This window comes from Hippopotamus amphibius, chromosome 12 (genome assembly GCF_030028045.1).
Source record: "Hippopotamus amphibius kiboko isolate mHipAmp2 chromosome 12, mHipAmp2.hap2, whole genome shotgun sequence".
Classification (NCBI taxonomy): domain Eukaryota; kingdom Metazoa; phylum Chordata; class Mammalia; order Artiodactyla; family Hippopotamidae; genus Hippopotamus; species Hippopotamus amphibius.
This window is the reverse complement of record NC_080197.1, coordinates 74,853,448-74,877,483: the sequence shown is the minus strand read 5'-3', so window position 1 is coordinate 74,877,483 and position 24,036 is coordinate 74,853,448. Positions and strand designations below refer to the sequence as shown.

The following is a 24,036-nucleotide window of genomic DNA, read 5'->3' as shown; positions in this document are numbered from 1 at the left end:
CCCTGGAGGATGGGGTTCTGAGGAAGCTTCCTCCCATGGAGCCTGTCTTCCAGCAGAGGTGAAGATTAGGTGCTTTCACTTCCTGCAGCGGCTGAGGGTCTGGTCCTTTCTTTTCAGCAATATCTGCTGGCAGAGCCATTTCTTACAGTTTCCACTTGAAAGAAGCATTCAGTTTTCAGTTACCTATGATACTATGATAGCAAAATCTCCAGATCCTGTTGATATTGTAATGAAACCACAAATTTATTATTTACAGTGCTGTATGTTAGAAGTCTGACAAGGGTCTCAGTGGGTTAACATCCAGGTGTCCACAGGGCTGCATTCTTCCTGGAGGCTCTGAGGATTCCCTTTCCCAGCCTTTTCTAGTTTCTAAATGTGCCCTGCATTCCTTGGCTCAGAGCCCTCTTTCTTCCTCTTCAGACAGACAGCAGTGCCTTTTATGACCATTCTTCCTCAGTCACATTTCCCTCTGACTGGAGCTGGAAAATGTTATTCATTTCTAAGGATAGTGGGTCTACGGATGTGATTAGACTGGGCTCACATGGTTAATCCACAGTATTCCAGCTGAATCTCACCATCCCATGTCCTTATGTTAATCATATCTTTAAAGTGATTTGTGACAGGTAAGGTAACATAGTCACAGGTCCCAGGGATTGGGATGCAGACATTTCTGGGTCCACTATTCTACCACTTCCCCAACATCCACACCACATTCCTTTCACACAACTCTTCTAGAGGTTTTGTCGGGAAGCAGGATTCAGCTCCCCCTCCCTGCAGGTGCCCAGGACAGTGGTCCTGTCAGTTCATGTTGCACTGCATCATTGTGGTAGAAATAGCAAGATGAACATCAAAGGGCAAAGTCGGGTAAAAAGGAGACAAATTTCAGTCTTCTCACCTGGTGGATATCTTGTCAGCTGGGTCAGGGATGAGTGTCACAGTTTTGCAAGGAGAGGAAAACCCAGAGCACTGAGTGGAGTGCTCACTGTGTCCCGTTTCCTTCCTTTCAATTTCAGAGTTCCTGGCCCTCAGGATGGTGAGCGAGGACCAGGAGTGTGCTGGGTGGCTGGAAGTTTTCTACAACGGGACCTGGGGCAGTGTCTGCCGCAGCCCCATGGAAGACATCACTGTGTCCATCATCTGCAGACAGCTTGGCTGTGGGGACAGTGGAACCCTCAACTCTTCTGTTGCTCTTAGGGAAGGTTCTAGACCCCAGTGGGTAGATGGAATCGAGTGCCGGAAAACTGATACCTCTCTCTGGCAGTGTCCTTCTGACCCTTGGAATAACAATTCATGCTATCCAAAGGATGAAGCCTATATCTCGTGTGCAGGTAACTTTCTTTCTCTTTCTGTGTGTCTGTCACAACCTTGTAGGATGCTGTTAGTGTGATTTTAGATATTCCAATTTAAGTGATAAATTTAGGTTGAATCTACAAAATGTGTGTTTGTCTGTGTGTCTCTGTGTGTGTTTGCATTCGTTGTGGGGTGGGGAGACTGGTAAACAAGTAAGTAAAGTTATTTCAGCTGCTGATAAGATCAGGTGAATGTCTCAGCCCATTAGATAATGAGGTCTCTGTTTTCACTTGTCACTTGGCCTGAGCCAAGGACTTTAGATAATCTTGTTTGGGGACAAGACCACCTCCAGCTGCCCCTGATCCAGCACTTCCCATTGTTTGCTCCTGCAGGAAGGAGACCCAAGAGCTGTCCAACTGCTGCCCCCTGCACAGGTACATCATCCCCACACACCTCCCCTGTAGCTCCCAGGGGCTCCTTCCTTCCAGTAACAGGATGGGCTGCTGTGTTTTCAGACAAAGACAAGATCCGACTCAGGGGAGGAGACACCTCAGAGGACAACTGCTCAGGGCGGGTGGAAGTCTGGCACAGCGGCTCCTGGGGCACAGTGTGTGATGACTCCTGGAGCCTGGCAGAGGCCGAGGTGGTGTGTCAGCAGCTGGGCTGTGGCCATGCCCTGGAAGCCGTGCGGGATGCGGCATTTGGCCCTGGAAATGGGAGCATCTGGCTGGACGAGGTGCAGTGCGGGGGCCGGGAGTCCTCCCTGTGGGACTGTGCTGCGGAGCCCTGGGGGCAGAGCGACTGCAAGCACGAGGAGGATGCTGGCGTGAGGTGCTCTGGTGAGTGGAGGGGCTTGGGATGTGCTCTGGTTGAGCTGGGGCAGCGCTGGGGCAATGGGCTGGGCTGGGGTGTGGTGGGATTTGTATTCAGAAAGCACCCAGGAGCTGTAGCTCTGATCTCGGACGGGGGAGCTGAGAGGACTCAACATTGAAGCTTTGGTGACTAAGGGGTGATTTCAGGGCTCAGGAGGGAAAAAGGGCTGCCCTGCATCCTGACCAATTCTTGTGCTTCTAACTCTTGTCTTTCTCTTTAGGTGGAAGAGCAACTTTGCCCCCCACTAGAGCAGGTACTGTGTCATGATCCACTGCAGGGGAGATATTCAGAGCCCTGGGACCTGCTGTGTGGACTCTCTGACAGAATTAGCCACTCAGGAGGGGAAAGATCCTGAGGAACCAGGGCATTTTCTTTGGGAAACTCCCCCTGCCTTGGTTCACGGGACTAGAAGTTTCTCATGTCCATAGGCCAAGGGAGGCTCGTTCCTATGCTGCAGGATCTAAGGCTTTCCTACCTGCCCACGACTGTTGCTCCTCATCAGCAAGGTGCTGGTCCCAGGGCTTGTTTGATGCTCTGCTCTCCTGAAGCACAAGGAGAGGAGTGAAGCTGGGAGCCTGGTCCTCAGAGGCTGTCACAGCAGGGAGGCTCCCTGATAATTCCTGCTCTCACTCGGGCCGCACTGGTTGAAGTGGAGTTGAATCATCTCAGGACAAGAACCGGGGGAGCCCAGTGACTGTCAGTGCAGTTGTGTCTGAGGCTGGGATTTCATTGCCCAGAACTCCCTGCAAATGCTGGCATAGGGAGTTTCCCTGTGCCCAGGACCTTCTCCAAACCCTCTTGCTTTTTCCTCCTTAGGGACCATACCAGAATTAAATCCTGTTCCTGGCATCTTCTCCCTGCCTGTTATCCTCTGCCTCATCCTGGGGGCTCTTCTCTTCCTGGTCCTCATCATCCTGGTGACTCAGCTGCTGAGATGGAGAGCAGAGCGCAGAGGTGGGCTTCAGGGGGTACTGAGTACCATGGAAAGTGTGTGGAGGCAGGAAATGGGGCCAGGTGTGAGGAGAGGAAACCTGGGCCAGGTCTCTCTTCTTACCCCCATGAATCTGCAGAATTCCATCTGGTCCATCTTAAACTCTAAGTGCTGAATATACAGAGGTACTTAGGATTGGGTTGTGAACACTCATAAGTCATGGCCTCTTCTGTGAGACCAGAAAGAGTCAGGGCTGAGCTGTGGATTCAGGGTCACACAAAGGCAGAAGTTGCAGACAGGGTGCATGGGGTGGGAGACTCTGCAGAGGTCCTGGCAGCTCTGAGGGGTTTTCCACATGTGAGCCCCGGGGAGATGGAGGGTTAGCCTGCTGGTTCAGGGTGTCTAGGGTGGCAGTCTCTGACCTGCTGGTGGTTTCTCAGCCTTATCCAATTTAGAAGATGCTCTTGCTGATGCCGTGTACGAGGAGCTTGATTATCTTGTGACAGCGAAGGAGGAACTTCTGGGCAACACAGGTGGGTCTCTCTGCCTTGCCCTCTTGGGACCTCTGGTCGTCAGCCACCCCCTGGCTGTGAGCCATCTTCTCAGCATCTGCAGACCCCATACTACAGACCCCACATCTGCCCCAGGTTCACAGAGGCAGCCCCTCCAAAGACAGCAGGATGGCCTCTCCGGAGCCCCTGTGAACTCCCTGCCTCCCTCTACAGGGCAGGAGCCAAGCCTGCCCCCCATTTCTCCTCAGCCTCACACAGGTCCCATGCATGTGGGGAGGGTCATTCTGGTTGTTGTGTGATGTTTTCTCCACACTACGGTTCCTGTCAGATGACTCGGTGACTAAACTGCCATATTACACCAGGCACAGTGAGGACCACGGAGACTATATGTCTGCTGCAGGTAGTAGAGGTGGACTTGCCTCACTGGGTATTGCAGGCAGGAGAATTTCCCTCATAGAGACGAGATTCAAGGGGAACAGTCTTCGTTTCGGACTAGAGGGATCCCTTGTGTCCAGATGGGGCCCGTCCTCCCCCTTCTCTGGCTGTTCTGTGATGTGTCAGTTGGGCCTGGGCTCTCTGTGTCCAGAATCACCCTCATTCATTCACAACAGGCAGCACTGCTTTAAGAAATAACATTTGGAAAGCATAATTTGTCAATATATTTTAGTAATGCTCATTGGTGTAAGAGTTGCTTTGCGATATGTAGGTTTTTTTTTGTATCTTTATTAGATTGAGATATGTAGTTTTAACCAGGAAACATTATTTATTAAATTATTTTTTGGTTTATGGGCACATCAAAATGAAATACAGCCTTAGAAGAAATCTGTTGAAACAAGGAGTGATTAGTGCCTCTATTTAGCAGTTCAGAAAATCTTGGTCAAACTGGATCTTAGGTATTTCCCAGGCCAACCCACTTACTGTCGTTTCATCTGACCCCCTTTCCTGCCCTTAGGACTCCTAGATGAGAGGACTGATGCCCCTGGTGAAGGTTATGATGATGCTGAAGAGGTACCAGTGCTTGGGGCTCCTCCTGCTTCTATGATGAGCCAGGGAGACGTGCCCCCAGAGGAGGAGGATGGGATGAGGGCCTCTCAGACAGGTGAGTGGGGTTAGCTGATCTCTTGTAATCTGTCTATGTCCTGGGAAGGGTGAATTTGAGCTCTCAATGCCCATCCTTCCTGCAAATTCAAAACTTGGATGACCTCATGTGTGTGATAGCATCACCTCTAACATACCCCACCTTTAATGCTGCCAGACTCCTTGGGAGGGAGGAATCACTCTGTTCTTGGGATCTATGTCTCCATAATGTGACATGAATTTATTAATGTATCCTTGATGTGCTTTCATTAAGACTTGTAGATTAATTGAACATATTTACCAAACCTAAAAATGGAACAACTCTTCTCATAACACCTTTGTGCTGTCTCATACAGAAACGTAGTTAGAGATTTAAAAAAAGTTATTGTAGTATTGGAATTTGTGAAGCAGTTTGATAATTGAAGATGCACTCTGTTCATCTGTTATCACTAACATGTACAAAGTCTATGATATATGGTAACCTTAATATTAAGCCATGGTTGTGGACCATAGACTCAGATTTTATGGGCAGCTAAGGGCTAACCTGCTCCAGATGTTTCAGTGGCCAGGAGAAGGCACTCATTCTCCAGAAAAGAGTATTTCTCCATCTGTGTGGTTTCTGGGGAGGGGCCATCTGTGGATGCTGCCTGTGATAGTATTTGTGGGCATTTGGGAACACAAGTCAAGGCGACTAAGAGCAGAGTTGGATTGTCAGTGAGGAACTGAGATTTTTCCTGTCTCTGGTCTTCCTCTCATTCTAAATTCACATCTGTCATTTGTGAAAGGAGAAAATCTTAAATTTGTTTTTATGATTCTTCCCATTCTTTGGGCCATCTCCTTGCAAATTGTGTAAGTCAGGAAGCAGGTCTTCACAGAGCTCCGGTGTTGGCCACAGACATCCTATTATCCAAAGATTCCCAGAAAAGCTGAGGCCCCAGATCCAGATCCTGATAGGACAGCCCTGACATATCTGTGCTGTAACTGATGTGAAATAGCCTGAGCCTCCCTGCGTACAGCCTGGGTCCCAAGGATGCTTTGTCATCACCACTTACTCAACGTGCTTCCACCACAGGGCACTGTCCTGTCCCTTTGTCTCAGTTCTAATGAAACTTCTCTTTGCTATTTCAGGCTCTTCTCTGCACTTCTCTAGAGAGGCAGCTGATCCTGGGAAAGGAGAAGAGAGCCCCCATCTGCTCCAGGAGGAGCGGGGGGACCCTGGGTATGATGACGTTGAACTAAGTGCCCCTGAAACAGCCACGGTGGCTTTCCCATGATATTATATTAAATGTGAGATGAGGCCTCAGATATTCTAATTGCCTGTATTCCAATAGAGTAGTGCTGACATATAACTATATTGTATGGAAATTGCTCAAAATAAAATATCTGAATAAAGAAACTTTTTGATAATTTGGCAAGTTTAATCCCAAATGCTCTTAGAGGATTTGTCCCCAGTCACAATTTTCCTCAAAGGAAATACAAGGTGAGTGAACTGACTTGTTTTCTCACCTCTCCCAAAAGCTAATGAAGACATGACTTTGTCAGGCTCAGAAATGCTCCAGGTCACTCTTATTTAGATAAGAGACTCTAAACTTGGTCCATACTCACACCCTCATTCCTAGCAAGATGAACTTATGGAAGAAATAGTCTTGAACATTCCCGTATGCTCTTCCCTGAGATGTCACATCACCTGTTTTTAATTAGTCTTGGGCGCCAGATTGGGTGTGAGTTTTAAAGTTGAGGGTGGGAGGTTGGCTGGTGAGAGAGGATGAATACAGTTTTCCTTATCCTGCCTATTTTTTCATGTTAAAAATCTAATTCTACATAATTACCTTTTCCTTTTTCAACTCTAATTCCCCAAGTTATTCTATTTATTCCTTTAGCCCATCCAGACTCCTCCTCACTCTTCTCTCATGTCTAGTTGGTTAACAAAATCCTTTAAAATTCAGTCTTTCCTCTCCATCGCTTCTTTTTTTCTTCTTATGTTCTGTAGAAGTGGCCAAAGATTACATTTCCAATACACCCCATTACATTGTGAACATGTGGAGGAGCTGCTGAACTCATACAAGAACTGAGAGTGGTGGCCTGGTCATGAGCTGAGCCTAACCTGTTACTTAGTTGGTGGCTCTGGATACTGTCCGGGGGTCCAACCTGCACTCACACCTGCAACCTTTGAATTTTTGGCTGGGCACAAGGGTTGGGAGATGCACAGGGCTTCTTCCCGTGCAGCTCACATGGCCATTTACCATTGGGAAGTGATGAAATAAATGACAGAGTAAAGTATACCCATCAAGAATACTATATTTTATTTCTGATGCATGGTGTCAGTGAAGCCAAAATAACTAGTTACTATAAATTTTGATGATAAAAATCATATACAATTAAGGGAGAGGTGGGTAGGACAAGATTTACCACCCAGATCTGGGAGAGTTGCAGGATGAGCCTGTTATGGATTGGGTGCTCAAGAAGCAGCCAGTAGCTGATGAAGAGACTTTCAGAGTGTTTAGATCAGGAAAATCAGAGCATCATTCCAAGTGACCCATGTTGCCTGTGAAGGGGCCTTTTGTGAGGGGTGGTTTTGGAGGGTTTATCATTCCAGTGTCTGCCACAAAAGCCAGAAAACTTCTCTGCATAACAGTAATTATCACTAGGCAGCCAGAATGTCATGTGGGGAAAGAATTTATAGGAAGTTCTTTCCTATTTACAGTGCAGTTAGCATTTTAAGCTAGGAGGCCTGTCCCATGTATTTTGGAAGGACCCACTGGAAGTCCCTAGATTTTCCTGAAACTTCACAGGCACTTATCACCCATAAATACTTTATTCTGGGCAGTGTGGAGAGTGTCACAAAGACATGAAAATGTCCGGGATTATGTTACATGTTAACTTCCAACGTAATAACCTGTGTGGTCGGTAATAATATGATTCCTACAGGGGAAAAAAAAAGTTTCAGGTTTTACTAGGCAGCATCACCAGGCATCACCATCAGAGAATGAGTCCAATCCTGCATGGAATTGGTCGCTTCATCCAGAAATGCAGGAAGAAGCAAGGCTAAGAGGATTCTGAAGTTGTGCAGGAGAGGTGTCTACTATAAGTTAACTTCAAAGTCAGAACTAGGTGATAAAACTTGGCACAGTCAAATATTATCAATCTAGACCCCCAATTTTTGGCTTTGGTGACATGGTTTAAATGAAATTCTTACTTTCTTTTTTTTTTATATTTATTTATTTATTGCCTGCGTCGTGTCCTTGTTGCTTCACGCGGGCTTTCTCTAGTTGTGGTGGTGAGAGGGGGCTTCTCTTCATCGTGGTGCACGAGCTTCTCATTGCAGTGGCTTCTCTTGTTGCGAAGCACGGGGTCTGGATGCAAGAGTGCAGTAGTTTTGGCTCGTGGGCTCGGTAGTTTTTGTACACGGGTTTAATTGCCCTGTGGCATATGGGATCTTCCCAGCCCAGGGATTGAACCCATGTCCCTTGCTTTGGCAGGCGGTTTCTAAACCACGGCGCCACCAGGGAAGTACTGAAATTCTTTCTTTTAAGTAATATATAAACCAGCAATTGTGGAGCCCTCAGACTTGAGGTTTTCCTCACTTCACGTGCACTTCTAAGACTGTAGTTCCACTGTGGATGAATTATTAAACAAGGTCAAATGAATCATAGAAATTTCCCATAATCAAGCTTTAATAAAAAAGCAGGCACGAGCAGAGAATCTATCTTTAGAGGAGCCCCAAAGTGTCAGATGTATCTTCTAACTGTCCTTTTCCCACACTGGGACACAGATGAGCTCTAATTATGTAGGTGGTACAAGTTAGATCAAGAGGAGCCGTATAGGTTTCATTTTCCCAAAGTTTTTAGACTTTATTATTCATGTAGGTAAAGAACTTATGTGATTAACTTCCATCGTCTTGTAAACCACATTCCATTAATCAATCCAAGTTTTTAATTATTATTATTGACCTTGATTGGATGGTTATGTTCTGATAAAATACTTTAGATAAGAGTTTCCTTGGGTATCTTCCATCTAATGAATCCCATCAGAAAGCTTTGAAGGAGCTCTGGTTAATATTAAGACTGCCCTGAAGTGCTGGAAAAAGGATTCAGCCAATTTACCTCCTTCCGTCTTGGCCCCAAACCCCGTCCTCCTCTCACCAGAGCACCTCACTCCAGCATCCTCCTCGTGTTGTGGTTGCTCTGCCCCCAGGGCTCCCTAGCAGGGGCCCGCAGGGAGGACTCCCTGCCCCTGCAGTGTGCATCATCTAGCCAGATGCTCTTATTTCCAGGGCCCTTCCCATGCAATAGACCAGTTCAAGGAACAATTTCTAAATTTACATGGTAACAAACTAATCTCAATCTCCTTGTTTGAATAAGTGATCCAACAGAAGAAGAAAACATCATATGCAGATGATCCCTTAAGAGGAAGAATAAACATCAACTGGAGGGAATCCAAAGATTTGCTGCGGCCAACTCTGAATCAACAGCAGATGGTGCCAAAGACCTTAGTAGCAGCTCTGCTACCATTTCCAAGATACCCTTATGTTTTCTACCCCATTTACGCAGGTTTACTAAGGAGTAGTGGTTAAGAGCAGGCTCCAGAGTCAGACTGCCTGGCTTCACAAAACCGCATTTGCTAGCTGGGTGACCTTGAATGAGTTTTTTTTTTTTCTAATAAATTTGTTTATTTATTTATTTATTTTATTGGCTGTGTTGGGTCTTCTTTGCTGCACACGGGCTTTCTCTAGTTGCGGCGAGTTGAGGCTACTCTTTCTTGTGGTGCACGGGCTTCTCATTGTGATGGCCTCTCTTGTTGCAGAGCACGGGCTCTAGGCGTGTGGGCTTCAGTAGTTGTGGCACATGGGCTCAATAGTTGTGGCTCACATGCTCTAGAGTGCAGGCTCAATTGTTGTGGCGCATGGGCTTAGTTGCTCTGCGGCATGTGGTATCTTCCTGGGGCAGGGATCGAACCCATGTCCCCTGCATTGGCAGGCGGATTCTTACCCACTGGGCCACCTGGGAAGTCGTTGGATGAGTTTTTAACTTGGTTTTCCTCTCTGTAGAATAAGGATGTTAATAAAGACTACCTTATAGGATTGTTGTGACGATTACGTGAATTATTACATATAATCACCGGCAATAATTCCTTGTACATAATGAGCTTGCAAAGTGCTATTTGCTTAAACACATTCCTGTCCCCCCTCATGGTAGCACCTCCAATGGCCCCTAATCCTGTTGCATTGCCACTTCTCCTTTAACCCACCCTGGGGCTTCACGGAATGCTTCCTATGTCCAACCGACATAGAAAAAATTCAAGTCTGTGTTATAGATGGTTCTGCTACGTGGACACCACCTGAAAGTGGATAAACTCAGTATTTTAGAATCCCTCAACGCTGGTCCTTCAAGGCAGAGGAAAAGGAAATCTTTTCAGTGGACAGAACTTTGAGCAGAGCATTTAGTTGTCTACTTTGCTTGGGAGGAGGAAAGTTCATAAATTATGGACCTATACTGATTCATGGGTAGTGGCTAATCATTTGGCTGGATATTCAGAGAGTTAGAAAGAGCATGATGGAAAGATTGAGAACAAGGAGTTGGAGAAGAGTTGTTCAGATAAATCATTTGCAAGGGCACAAAGTATGAAGATATTTGTGTCCCATGTGATTGCTCACCAAAGGTCATTATCATAGAGGTGGGGCTCAAAAATCATCCCGAGAGGATTACGTGTTCTGTGAAGGGCAATCAACTGCTTTCCCAAGTTACTTCACTGCTTGCTCATTGACTTGTGAACCACGTGGCAATAGTGTGAAGAACAGAAGTTATAAATGGGCTCAGCAGTTAGTCTTTCTCTCATCAAGTCTGATCTGGGTTCAATTTTGGTGAGTATCAAAGCTGATCATTGCAGAACACAAAGCCTCTTTTCTGATATTACACTACATCCTTGGAGATGAACCTGTTAGCAGGCTGACTTCATTACATCTCTTCCATCATGGGTAAGGATGTGGTTAGTTTCCTTACTGGAATAGACTCTTATTCTGGATATAGATTTGTCTTCCCTGTGCACAACACTTCTTCTTGCTCTGTCATTCTTGGATTTACTGAATCCCTTCTTCACCATGATGGTATCCTACCTAACAGAGATTTTGTACTAGCAACTCACTGTAAAACAACAACAACAAAAAGTCGAGTGATGTGTTCATACCCAGGGTATTCACTTGTCTTATCATGTATCATTTCATCACTCAGAAGAAGCTGGACTGATATAATTACGAAATGGGTTGTTGAAGACTCAATTATAGAATCATATGAGCAACAATTTGAGGGGTTTAGGGACCTGTCCTGTAAGATGTGGTCTATGGTCAAGATCAGTGACCATGATGATTTCTCCCCTAGACAGAAAACACAGGTCTGTGAACAAAGAGGTGGGAATGGCTTTCTTTCCCACTGTTATCTATAACCACATTTGTGCTTCCTGTTCCTGCAACTTTGATTTACAGGTTTTAATTCTCAGGGGAAGTATACCTCTACCAGGCTTCACATTTATGGTTCCATTGAAATGGATGTTGATACCACCACATGTCATTTTGGATTCTTCACAGGACTGAACAAAAGACAACGTGATAGGCAGAATAATGCCCCTCCCCCTGGAGGTCTACATTACAATCCGCAGGACCTGTGAATATATTACCTTACATGGTAAAAGGGTCTTTGCCGATGTGATTGAATAAAGGATTTTGAGATGGGAAGAATGTCTGAGCAGACCATTAACAAGTAAGGAGACTGAATCAATGATCAAAAGCCTCCCAGCACAAAAAAGACCAAGTCCACATGGTTCCATTTATGATTATACCAAACATTGAAAGAAGAATTAAAGGCAATAATTCTTGAACTCTTCCAAAAAATTGAAGGGGAGGAAATATTCTCAAACTCATTTTGTGAAGCCAGCTTTACCCCAATATACCAAAGGCAGATGAGGACACCACAAGAAGAGATAACAATAGGCCAACGTCCCTGATAAAGGATGGGTGCCTAAAACTCCCTGTTTCTTGGTCACATTTCATATTTTCCTTTGATGTCTTATCCTCCCATCTCACTGTTAAGGCTCCATCCTGCTACACGACCTGAGCTAATGTAGTAACATAGTTGTGGGTGGGCATTTAATTTCATTTTTGAGTGACTACTTTCTTTCTCCTTTGGGACCGCTATAAGTTACAGATCAGGGGGGACCAGACTTCTTGGGCCACTGAGTATCTTGGGAAAATCTTAGAAATCTGTTCAGAGGAACATTTCCTGCCTCTGCATCCTGACCTTCCTGCTCCTCTTCTACCTGTTGTGCAGAACAGTTGAGTTCTCTGGGGTCTGCAGCATCCTTCAAGATCAGCTCGAGAGGACTCTCCTTACACAAATTGAAAGACTAAGTAAGCTATTTATTTTTTAAAGCAGAACTCCTTTTGCATTCTTTTTGTTTCCTTCCTTATGCCATATAGATGGTGCAGCAGTTTTTTAATCATAATTTTTCTTCCTGTGATATTCCTGTGTGGTTTTACTTGAAAAGCAGCCAAATGATAAACCATATATAAATATCCTGTCTCCTCCGTCGGGTCTGATTAAGACTTCAAAGAAGCCACATGGCCTCCACCTGTTAGTATGTTGTGGTTTGTCTTGTGTATCTTTTGAGGCAGAGATTTGCAGGGTTCCTTGTTATACATTTGTGAGTAATAAGCTGCTTGTTTATGAAGATCAAAATTTGCCTTGTTAATTGCTGAAATCTTAAGTTTTTGAAGTAAAAAATATCAATAATTTAAATAATGTCCTAAAATATTTCTTCTTACTTGATAATTTCTCTTAAGCATCTAACACAGTGCCATTCTGTCATTGAATAGACGTTAATTGACCATCTATGCAGTTCTAGAGAGTGGGAATACAGAGCCACTCTCCTTGAAATTTAGTGTAGGAGACTAAGTAGCACATAAAGAAATGATCTAAATTTTCAGGCATTCTGGTAGCCGTACCTGGGAGGTAAAACAGGGGCATAAAGGAGGTATGTAGGTCGAGGCCTTACCCCAATCCTGGGCCCTGGCAGGGTCCCAGCAGTTACCTGCAGGCTGCAGGGGCCTTAGTTAGCATGCAGAGATGGGGAAGGATTCACTGAGAAGGAAAAGAGAATCTATTCACAGACGTTTTAGTGTTGAAGGGAAGAACACACTTTGCTGTGTTTTCAGTGTTCTTAGGCTGGTCTGCGGGCAGGACTGAGCTGCACCAAAGCTCCATGTGCAACAGAGCACCAATGTGGGAGCACCAGGCTTTACCTCTGAGAGCCACCCTGGTGGCACTAACCTTGGGCTTAAATGGTTTATGAATCACCACCAGCAAGAAGGCAAAGTGTTCTGAGTTAATTACATGAACTCTGAGCAGAGGAGGATTAATCCAGAAGCTAATGAAGCTTCATCTTCATGGCCTCTCACTGCACCAGCCCCTCCCAAGGCCCGAGGGTCCCTAGTGCTGTGCTCACAAGGGTGTAGGCTTTGTGAGCCATTGTCTTGTGCTGAAGAAAAGAAGCAGTTCAGTAAAATCATTCCTTACCCAAAGGCCAAGAAGGTAATTGAAGGGGCCTGAGCACGGAGCACTGAATCCAGGAATCAGATTTGTTCAGGAAATCAAGAAGGAACTGAAGAGGTTTAGAAAGCACATGCTGCCTTTTCGTTAGTACAGGGTTGGTGGAAGGATAAAAATAAAATCAAACATGATGGATTGACTAACCTGGAGGAAAGCAGAGCTGTGTAAAGATGAAGGTCAAGGTGCTAAGAGAGAAAAGCAGGGAAATGGGAGCATGACTGTCAGTGCAGACAGATACAAAGGGAAAAGGAGATGCACCAGGTGCAGGTGCTCTTAAACAGGGCTCTGGATCTGGTTGTTGGTCAGTCAGAAATGGTGACTGGGAACCAGCCCAGACCAGCAGAGGAAGCAAGGTGAGATGTGAGGGAGCAGCTTGGGATGAAGACACAGAAGGAGGACGAGATCCAGGAAAGTACTGAGAAGCCTCATCTTTTCAAGTCTTCTTTCTCCTTTATGTCAGTCAGAATAGACTCTGTTCTGTTGTTGGAACATGGTAACTCCCACATTTCAGTGGGCATGCACACACACATACACACACACACACAGACACACACACACACTTATCACCAAACTACACACATTTTGTTGTTAGTGCATCTCCATCATGTTGCATGTGTACCATTTGGAACAGGCAGCTTCTGGGGCAGGAAAGAGAGAGACTAGAGAATCATACTTGGGCCTTTCACTGCCTCCACTCAGAAGTGACGCAGGTGACACCCACCCACATGTCACTGGCCAGAACTAGTCACTGGGGTCTAGGAAAACACATACTTCCTGAGTATTAGTGTCTCTGCCACATCCTTCAATAAAACATTTGATAGCGATGCTGTCAGTTTATTCTTGCCTTGGAGAAGCTTGTGAGGTACAGGTTTGTACAGAATTTGAGTGTGATTGGACCTTCCCCTGTGTGGGGTTTGAAGGCATTTTCTATTTGATTCCTTTGGCTGGTGTGTCTGTAACTCCTTACATCCACTTCAGTCTGTGCAGAGTGTGCCTCAGATTTGTGTCTCCCCTGTTCCTCACCTCCCACCCCCTGCCCCCATAGTCACTAATTTCAGGGATATTTTCAACCTTTGTTCCATTCAGTTTTTAATTATCCAATATTGCTTAAACTTTTACTATGTGTCTTTACTTGGCTCTAAAGAGACATTGAAGGATAAGACACAATACTTGCTCTCGAGAATCTCCCACTTTGGAGACAGTAAGCAAGTGTTTATAGACTAAATAGACACAGCAGTGATTTTGAGCTGGAAGGATCAGAAAGAGGTTCACAGAGGTGACCCTCTGTGCATTTATAAACATACAAAGATTTACAACTAATCTATGTGTGGTGGGCTTGAAAATGTTTCCTCTAGAATCCAAATATGCATAAATGTGGTACTGTCTGCTTTTATAACTGACTTCACTTTGCTCACTAGCAAAGGGTGTTTGTGTGGATTCAAAGTTTCCATAAAGTTAACACAGACTCTTCCGTTTAAAATGTGTCCTTCAACTTAGCTCAGTAATAATTATCTTGTCAATGCTAGGTGCAAATTCTCTGTTGAGACTGGTTTTTCAGCAGGCATCTTCTCTGTTTCTCCTCCCAAAGATGGTGTCTGGGACCAGCTGGTGTCTTACTCTCCAATGGCAGTAGGGCAGGGACCTTGGTCTGCATGCTCTGCACTTAGTAACTGTTTTTAATTTAGTAGCTTTGATCTGCTCTGGTTTTTTGGCATCAGGTGCTGGACCCGTACAGTCCAATTCAGTGCCAAGCTCTTTGCTAGATGTTGATGGTCATGGACTACAAAGAGCTGAACAGGGATGGTGAGTGGACCTCAGCCCCCTCGTGACCTTGCTCTTTCTTTTATGCTCTTGTGATGGAGTGGTCTTTGGTAAAGGAGCCTTTACTAACCCTTGTACCACCCACACAAGGAACAAGAATGGTGAGGTTGGTCTCCAGTGCTTTGGTGAAACAACTCGGGCCCTCAGCAGTGAAAACGTGCAGTCCTAATCACTGGACACCAGGGAATTCCCTAATATTGTTTAGATCCTTTTTAATTCAAAAAAGTACTTTGTATTTTAGTCACTCTGTTTCTGATGACTCCTGGGACAATGTCCCTCAAATGCGGATGTTTAATTATTAACTTCCCCAGAAAGGAGACCACTTAACCTCTTAAACCTTCATTTTCTTGTAAATTGGGAACCAGAGTGCTACATTAAACATTGTTGCACTGTATTGTTTTACAATCATATGGCCGATTAAACAGTTATCCTAAGTAAAAGAACAGAATTCTTTCCGCTCTTTACTTCTGCACTTCTAATTCAGTGTACAAGCTGTTGAACTAAATTTTTTATAACGAAATTTTCTTCCTGTTACAGTCATGTGTGGTTTTAATTGAAAATGTGCCAAATGATAAGCATATACACATCCTGCCCCCTTGGTCATATCTGATTAAGACCAGAGCATGAATCTTCATGGTCTTCACCTGTCAATATGCTGTGGTTTATCTTCTGTATCTTTACATGTACGAAGATACTTGCAGTATCTATAAATTTTTAGGACTGGTTGTCTCAGCACTGTTCTGGGAATGGGGCTGCATTTGTTTGTGGATATTGGAATTTACTGCATTCATTGCCAAAATGTGTTCTGGTGAATCACACACAGCTTGTACCATTTAATAGTATTGTAATGTCATTATACAAATGATGCAACTTGCATTGTGCTGTCAAGTCCTCACAAGTTGTATTATGTTCTCAAAACAGTTCTTTTTGATTGGAATGTTTTGTATAAAACACCCTGCAGAGTGCTATTCCTTCCTTCCTTCATTCATTCATGTATTCAAGAGATGAAATTTGGGACTTTTAATTAGCCAGGCACTGGGGATATGGAGGTGAATTAGACTCATAACTAACATTCGAGCTTTAAAGAGTAAATTTGGCAGGTAAACAACGGAGTTCATGAAAGGGTTACAGATGGTAAGAAAGAAAAGAAACTCTACCTTATCATCTGTTTCTTTCCCTCCTTCCTTCCTTTCTTCCTTCCTTCCTCCCTTTCTTTCTTTTTCTTTCTTTCTTTCCTTCCTTCCTTCCTTCCTTCCTTCCTTCCTTCCTTCCTTCCTTCCTTCTTTCTTTCTTTCTTTCTTTCTTTCTTTCTTTCTTTCTTTCTTTCTTTCTTTCTTTCTTTCTTTCTTTCTTTTTCTTTCCTTCTTTCTTTCCTTCTTTCTTTCCTTCTTTCTTTCTTTCCTTCTTTCTTTCCTTCTTTCTTTCTTTCCTTCTTCCTTCCTTTCTTCCTTCCTTTCTTCCTTCCTTCCTTCCTTCCTTCCTTCCTTCCTTCCTTCCTTTCCTTCCTTCCTTCCTTCCTTCCTTCCTTCCTTCCTTCCTTCCTTCCTTCCTTTCTTTCTTTCTTTCTTTCTTTCTTTCTTTCTTTCTTTCTTTCTTTCTTTCTTTCTTTCTTTCTTTCTTTCTTTTTCTTTCTTCTTTTCCGTGCCCTGCAGCTTGCGGGATCTTAGTTCCCTGATCAGGGATTGAACTCACGCCCACAACTGTGAAAGCATGGAGTCCTAACCATGCCAGAGAATTCCCAAGGTAGAGTTTCATGGTCAGTAGAATGAGGGCACAAAAGAGAGAGGGGTCAGCTGCAGAAGCCTCACAACTCTGATTGGTACCAATTGTCATCACACCACGGTGGTTTCCCAGTAGAATTTGACAGGCTCCAGTCAAGGCTTGATGTAACAGAATTTAATTTCCTGTTCTAGAGTCCTGTGATCCTGGGATGGGATGGGGAGAGATGCCCTAACACTACTTCTCTGCTACTGCTCAGTATTGGTACTAGCCAGCACTTATCACTTACTAATGCCAACTCACTTAATCCTCACCCAAACTCTGTCATCTAGGCCCGATCTTAATCCTCCTTTTACGAATGAAGCCACTACAAAGAGAGTTTAAGAACCCTGTTCAAGGTCGCATAGGTAGTATGTGGTTGAGTTGTGCGTCAAGACAAGGCAGTCTGTTCTCCTGACCACTGCACTGCACTCTCTCAAGTTCACTGTGGGATCCAGCTGGGTTGGTGTCCTCTGTAAAAGTTTCTTCCTTTTCAAATCTGTGATGAGATTGTACACTGATATTTCTTTATGTGTCAAAGAAGACTTACCTTCATCAGAGGGTGAGTTGGGCCATGCTGACCCTGCACCCCAAGCTCTGGGGTTTAGGGTGCTCCTTGGGGACAGCATGCCAGCCCTGAGTTAGCTCTTCCTTTCCAGCCCATCCCTCCCTAGAACAGGGTCTGGAACCCCTAACAGTGCCGTACTTGTGAGATCTGAATTCCGAGGTCAGTGAGACCATGTGCACCTGGTTCCCTAAATGCATCCCTATGTCTTCCTGTGGAAAGGGAGGCCTGGATGCCAGGAAACACATCCTGTGTTCTAGATGTCTGGCTGATGGTTTCTGGTGATGGTGTGGAGTCCAAAACCGAGTAAAGCATGATGAATTCAGGCCCTAGAGGGAGTATAGCATCAACTTTAAGTGACTGAGCATATCCTGGTCCTCCTCTAGGACCTGAGTTTAAATTCCCGTTCTGATGTTTATAAACAGTCATTATCATTAATGTGTTAAGAGTTCAGATATAGAAGGAGATGGGGCTCAGGCACAGCCATGGGGCTTGGGAGTGAGAGAATCAGATGACAAGCAAGTGATTCTTAGAAAATTAGTGGGTAAATGTTAGACTATTTAGGGGGAGAAATGCATGTGTTGGACTGTCTTTTCTCTGTTTCCCTGTGCCCGAGTCTCAAGGGGAAAGAACAGGCCTGGCAGGAACAGAGAAGCTGTGTCTGCTGACCTGGATGAGGGGGTCCTTCTGGTGGGGATGTCACAGGGCTGTGGACTGACCTGCAGCTGCCCTCAGGGTTGGTCCCACTGAGACCTTCAGGTGTGGGATGGGGAGGGCGTGATGCTGTCTCTGAGCTCTGGTGGGGACTCTGGGAAGTGTGTCCCAGAAAGCTTCCTTCCAGGTCTGTGTGCTGAAATGTTGAGAGCTAGGGTGAGGGGGCCACAGGGTGGGCTTGTGTGGAGCGCAGGGTGCATCATGGTAACCCTGAGCCTGAGGGGGTGTGAAGGGTGGGGGTCAGTGTTAGTGACCTTGAATTTTCAGGTGGGGGCTCTATCTTGCATCCCCTGTGGCCCTTCTCAGTCTCTATACTCATCCCAGGGCTACTTTCTGGGGAGCATCTGGGAGCTTCTGTGATGAGTGGAAACAAGAACAAGGCAGCAGTGGCTAAACTGGGCATAAGTCTCTTCTGCTTTGATCTTTCCCTCAACCCATCTGAGCTTCCATTCTTGCTGCCACCTTTCCTGTTAAATGAAGAATGAAGAAGGTGGGGCCACTGATGGTTTCAGGCAGCCTGTACCCCTCCTCTTTTCTGTTTCACATGCCTCTTCTTTGCCCCCTTGCCTGCCGCCACCCTCTAGCAGAAGACTTTCTATTTCCCCTTTCTGTCTGGGGCAGTTTCCTTAAATTATATTTTGTGTCTTCTTTAGTTATGGTTTATAATACAATTGTATTCTGAATCCTACCAAACCCAGCTCTCAATATATAAAGGGGAATAGTTAGAAGTTTTGAAAACATTAGTCTTTCAGAACTATTTATTTTTTTCTGGGGACCCCAAAATTCTATTTTGGAGGGCTATAGTTGAATGATGACTCCTTCTTCCTCTTTATTTCCTGTAATAGCCATCTCCTTCTATCCTGAAGTATCATTTAGTGACTGCCTCAAAGGGATATTTCACAGAAAATGAAATGCAATAAAAGGAAATGGATTTAGCTTTTTTAAAAGTACCCTTGCATATAACTCTTGTGTCTCCATACCTACGTGTCAATCTATCTATTTATTATCTATTTTTCTTTCACCATCACCATCACCATTAATCTCTCATCCCATCTATCTAATCTAAACATTTCTGTAGTGTCTATCTATATTTCTATTTTCACTAATTTCTTTGATAGTTGAAACAATGAGAGTCTGATGTATTCACCAATGAACTATTCTAGGATGTTTAAATATGGAATAGAAATCCATTGTGATCTTTTTAAAAACAAGTAATTAAGTTTTACTTGCTTCTGGCTTCCAGGAATTCTCAGCTCTGCCACCTTGTGGCGATTGTGTAAACGGCACACTTGCAAAGTGGAGCCTGATACTATTAGACAAGCAGCATCCAGGTAGAAGCTGATGCCTCAGGCACTGGACAAGTCCACTGATACAGTGAGTGCATTACAGTCTGACACTGTACTTTCCTTGTAAAAATTAGTTGTTTAACAAATATCGTATATTAACGCATATATGGAAAATCCAGAAAAATGGTACAGATCCATCGGTTTTCAAGGCAGAAATAGAGACACAGATGTAGACAACACACATATGGACACCAAGTGGGGAAAGTGGGGTGGGTGGAAGGGATGGGGTGGGATGAACTGGGAGATTGGGATTGTCATATAGTCATTACTAATAAGAAAAAATATCAAATTGCACACTTTAAATATATGCAGTCTATTGTATGTCAATTATATCTCAATAAAAGTTCTGAAAAATTAATCATTTAAGTATTTGGAACTCAGAAGTCTAGACTCCATCAAAGGACTGAGTAAAGATTGTGTGTCTACGTGAGCCTCGGGCAGGCAGGGAGCCCTGGGAAAGGGCAGGGGTGGAGGCTGCGGGGAGACATCAACACAAGAGTCTCCTTCGCCTGGAACACTCCCCCCCGCCCCCCTCCCCCTGCCTTCCTGGAAGGGAGAGTGACCTAGACCTGGGGTGGGATGAAAGCGAGAGGTTTATTTTTTTCCTTTTCCTCTTTCAACAGGTTGAGTGATTCAGAGGAGAAGAGAGAGATTTCTAGATACTACAAGACAATGTGGTAAATAATCTATTATTTTTGACACTTTAATAATAAATGTCTTTTCTGCAAATATAATAACAATAATACTAATAACAGCAACAATACTTCCCTTTCTGGATGTCTACTAAAATAAATAATCAGAAATGCATACAAAACTTATGTGAACATATTTTTATGGTAACATTAATTATGTAAAAATGAGGACATGGAATTTTCCTTTCCACCTTCCTCTATATCCTCATTCTTTTCTCCATTTCCTCTCTGATAATGATTGATAAATTATTACCATAAAGGAAGCTAACTCCTAATAAGTTCTTATTTTCAAAAGGATATGAGATATCTACCAACTGCCACTTTTCATACAACAATTTAAATTTTAAATCAAATAACATTTTTATTAATTTAAACTGGAACTGCAACTGTCAGATAGATTGAGTAATTCCTGAATGTAACCAAAGCATCTTCTCCCTGTAACCCAGAAGGGTGGAGGAGGGATGGTATGAAATGATTGAAAAGCTACTTCATGTGTAGGGGAAGTTGAATATTTAGTTAGAAGTTTTAATGTTTTCAGACTCTGCAAGCTGACAAACCCATCTTTCCAACAAAGATGCAAGTACCTCCCATTCCAAAGAGACAATATCATATACTTTCAGGAGACTAGCTTGTCATATTGGCCAGTAAGGGCGTTCTCTGGCTTAACAATCCCCTCATGGGTACATCCACTGTTCACCTGAAAGCTTTGCTTTGCTTCTGGAGTAAAATGTTAAAGCTGAGTTTCCACCAAGACATCAAACTATAGCAGAGATGAAATTCTGCAGCCTGGCTGCTGAATATGGCATTTGCAAAGGAAACATGTTAGACTTGGTTGCATGGCACTTGGCCCCTTTCAGCAGATGACGGATATTGAAGGAATCATACTGTCAAGAGAGGAGGATTTTGTGAAGGAGGATTTGGGTACCTTTTGTGCTGAGTGCTGAAGCCACAGATTTTTCCTCATGCTCCCCAGTCCAAGGCAGGTGACCGCTGTCCAAAAGCTGCTCCAATCCCCTGTCCCCTCAGAGAAACCTGAGGCTGGAAGTCGAGGTTAGAGTGTGGGCTTGTGGGGGGAGCCAGCCCGAGGCCTGCCCTCCTCCTCTTCCCATTCCCTCACCTCCCACACAGCCAGGGAGCAGGCACTGCACCCAGTCTGTGCATCTTTGCTCCCTATAAACCAGCACCTTCAAACCCTGATGTGCAGAAGGAGAACCTGGGAAGTTTGTGACACACACACAGAGTCTATTTGCTAGGCCTGGGTGTGGCCTGAGAACTCTCATTTCTTACAAGCTGCTGGGTCATGCAGCTGCTGCCTGCAGGTGGACCACACTTTGAGAAGCCCTGGTCTAAACCGCATCCCCACCTCCACAGCAAACAGCAGGTCCTTGGTCACCCTCAGGACCAGGGTTGCCCACTCCTTGTCCACTTTGGGGAGGACGTGTTGGGAAGAGGCTGATGCTGGTCTTGAAGCAGGCTGGGCTCCATTTGGGCAGAGAATTCCTGGTTCTGAGAACGCAGATTGGTTTAGCAGGGGGATGGCATGGACTCCATCTGGCTGTGCATGTCCACTCTGCCCATGGACTGCTCTCTATCTTAGTGGGCTGGCTGGGGGGCAGCTGGGACAGTGTCCCATAAAGTACAGCGTCCAGAGTGGGGCCTCTCTGGACTGAGTCTAAGGGGGGTTCTGCCTGCACACATTCTAATCACTGCACTGAGCCTGTGCTTTTCAGGAAGAAAAATGGTACAAGTGAATCAGTAAAGTGGCTCTGAGCCCCTAGACCCACTCGGCTCTCAGGGCGGGACTGCTGGCCCTGGGCAGCTGCACAGACAGGAGGGGATCTGATCTCTAAATACCCTGAAGACTACGTCCCCCTCTCATCCCAGAGAAGGAGGATTTAGCCCCAGGTGACAGGTGCCTGCTGGACAGAGTGGTCTTAGGGGCTAAGAAGGATCCTGATGGGGAGACGTTAGGTTCTGTCAAAGCCCCGTGTTACTATGAGCCCCTCTGTGCCCCAGGACCCAGGCTCCAGATCATTCTGAGAAGGAGGGAAAGACCAGCCATCTCACCTCCCCAACTTGACAGTTCCCACCTCACCCCCTCCACCTTCACCTGTGAATCCTGTGCTGCTGGTCCTCATTTTCTGCTGACCTGATAATTATTCCTGTATTTCAAGCCTTCTTGTAGTTCTCTGCTTTGGCCCTGAGCTCAGTCACAGGGAAGATCAATGTTTGCTTCACCAAAGATATTCTCCACGGCCACCTGATCCCACACCCCGACCCTGCGAGATCTCACAGTCTGTGGCCATCAGCCAGGATGATCGGGGGACAGAAAGCCACTCATGCTTTTTGATGTAACTTCTCTACGCCAGCCCCGGTCATGGGGACCGGGTTCTCGGGGACCCACGGAAGCAGGAGGTCAAAGGCCCGTGTTGCTCATATAAGGAGATGTTGAAGATTCAGAAGCTAATTGGTGTCTGAGCTTCAGAAAGTGGCAGCTGAAGCCTCCGATAGCGTCTGAAATGGTAAAAGGTGTTGCTATTGGCTCTCAGTAGGGAGGATGTCAGGGGATGGGTCTATATAGACCTGTGTTGATGCCCTGATGCCTCCTCACAGGGTGATTTTACAGCTGGGACTGTGACCTTGATGACTTGGAGTCCGGATGGCTCAGAACAGACACCTCTCCCTTCAGGGACTCTGTTTCCTCCTCCTCAGCACCGTGGAGGTTGGTCAAGGTAAGAGCTGCCCCTCTTTCCAGGGTCAACAGCAGGGAGTGGATGCCTTGGTAAAGGGAAAGGTCTCTGGAGTTCTGGAGCCGCAGCCTCAGTGTAGACCCTGTGTTTTTGACCAAAATGGAACCACACTGACTGTGAATATTGGTCCCTGTCCTGTGGAGGGTCCACTGGTCATAGTGGCAGATTTTACAGAGAAATGATGTTTGGTGTGGACTGAGGTGCGTCAGCTTCCGTCCCCTCCACCATCTCCCTTGTTTTCAGGGAGCTTCCATGAGTCCCATTGGCTCCAGTGTGGGGAAGGTCCAGCGACTGACCTCAGCTGGGACTCTGGGCTGTCCCCTGCTGTGTAGACACTGCCCCTGGGATTCCCGTGTTTTATGCATTTATGCTCCTTTAGGCTCTGTGCTTGTGTGTGTGTGTGTGTTTGTGTGTGTGTGAGAGAGGGTGTGTGTGCAGGGTGTGTAGGGTGTGTGAGGAGCATGTGAAGCCTGTCTCTGTGAGAGGAACAGGACTACCGAGGAGGGACTGAGTCCGTTGGGCTGTGAGACACACAGGGTGCCCACACGGCTGCGTGTCATGTCAGCTGCCTGTAACCAGATCGTAGATAATCGTGCACCTGCCTGCTTCTCTTTGGCTCCTCTCCTCCAACCCCACGGCCTCCCCTCTGCTTGTTGCAGTGTTTGCCCAGCCCTGAGCTCTGTGGGAGGCTCTGCCTCCTGGCCTCACCTGTTCCCACCAGGTATCCATGTGGAGCAGAGGGACCTGCAGCCGGGAGAGGGGACCTCTTGTTTATAGAGAGTAACTGATGCACAGCACAATTTGTATAAAGTTCCCGAGTTCCTGCCCCAGTCTCTGTGAATTGTCTCCTGACGTGCTGGGGTCCTGGGATGGTCCTTTCTGCTCCCTAGGGTCTGCTGTGAATGCTGTAGGGTGTCTCTTATCTCTACTGCCTTCTTCTGTCCCCCCCGGGGGCTGGTTTCCACTAAGTGAGAGGACGGCAGGCATCAGGGATGGGGCAGCAGAAAATCTCGTCTTCAACTTGGAGGCAGCTCTTTCAGATTTGGGTGTTGGTCTGGCTGAGACTCAGTACAGCCCTGTCTCCTCTCAGTGCTCACTGTCATCCCCCTG

General features: G+C 45.7%; 1 protein-coding gene across 1 annotated transcript in view; it reads left to right on the top strand.

Annotated features, from left to right (window-relative positions):
* LOC130834045 (uncharacterized) overlaps positions 1 to 24,036 on the top strand; it is a 491,328-nt gene that overhangs the window by 53,052 nt on the left and 414,240 nt on the right. The window contains 3 exon segments of the mRNA XM_057704144.1: positions 1,014 to 1,328; positions 1,683 to 1,724; positions 1,806 to 2,129. Coding sequence (XP_057560127.1) covers positions 1,014 to 1,328; positions 1,683 to 1,724; positions 1,806 to 2,129 — 681 coding nt within the window.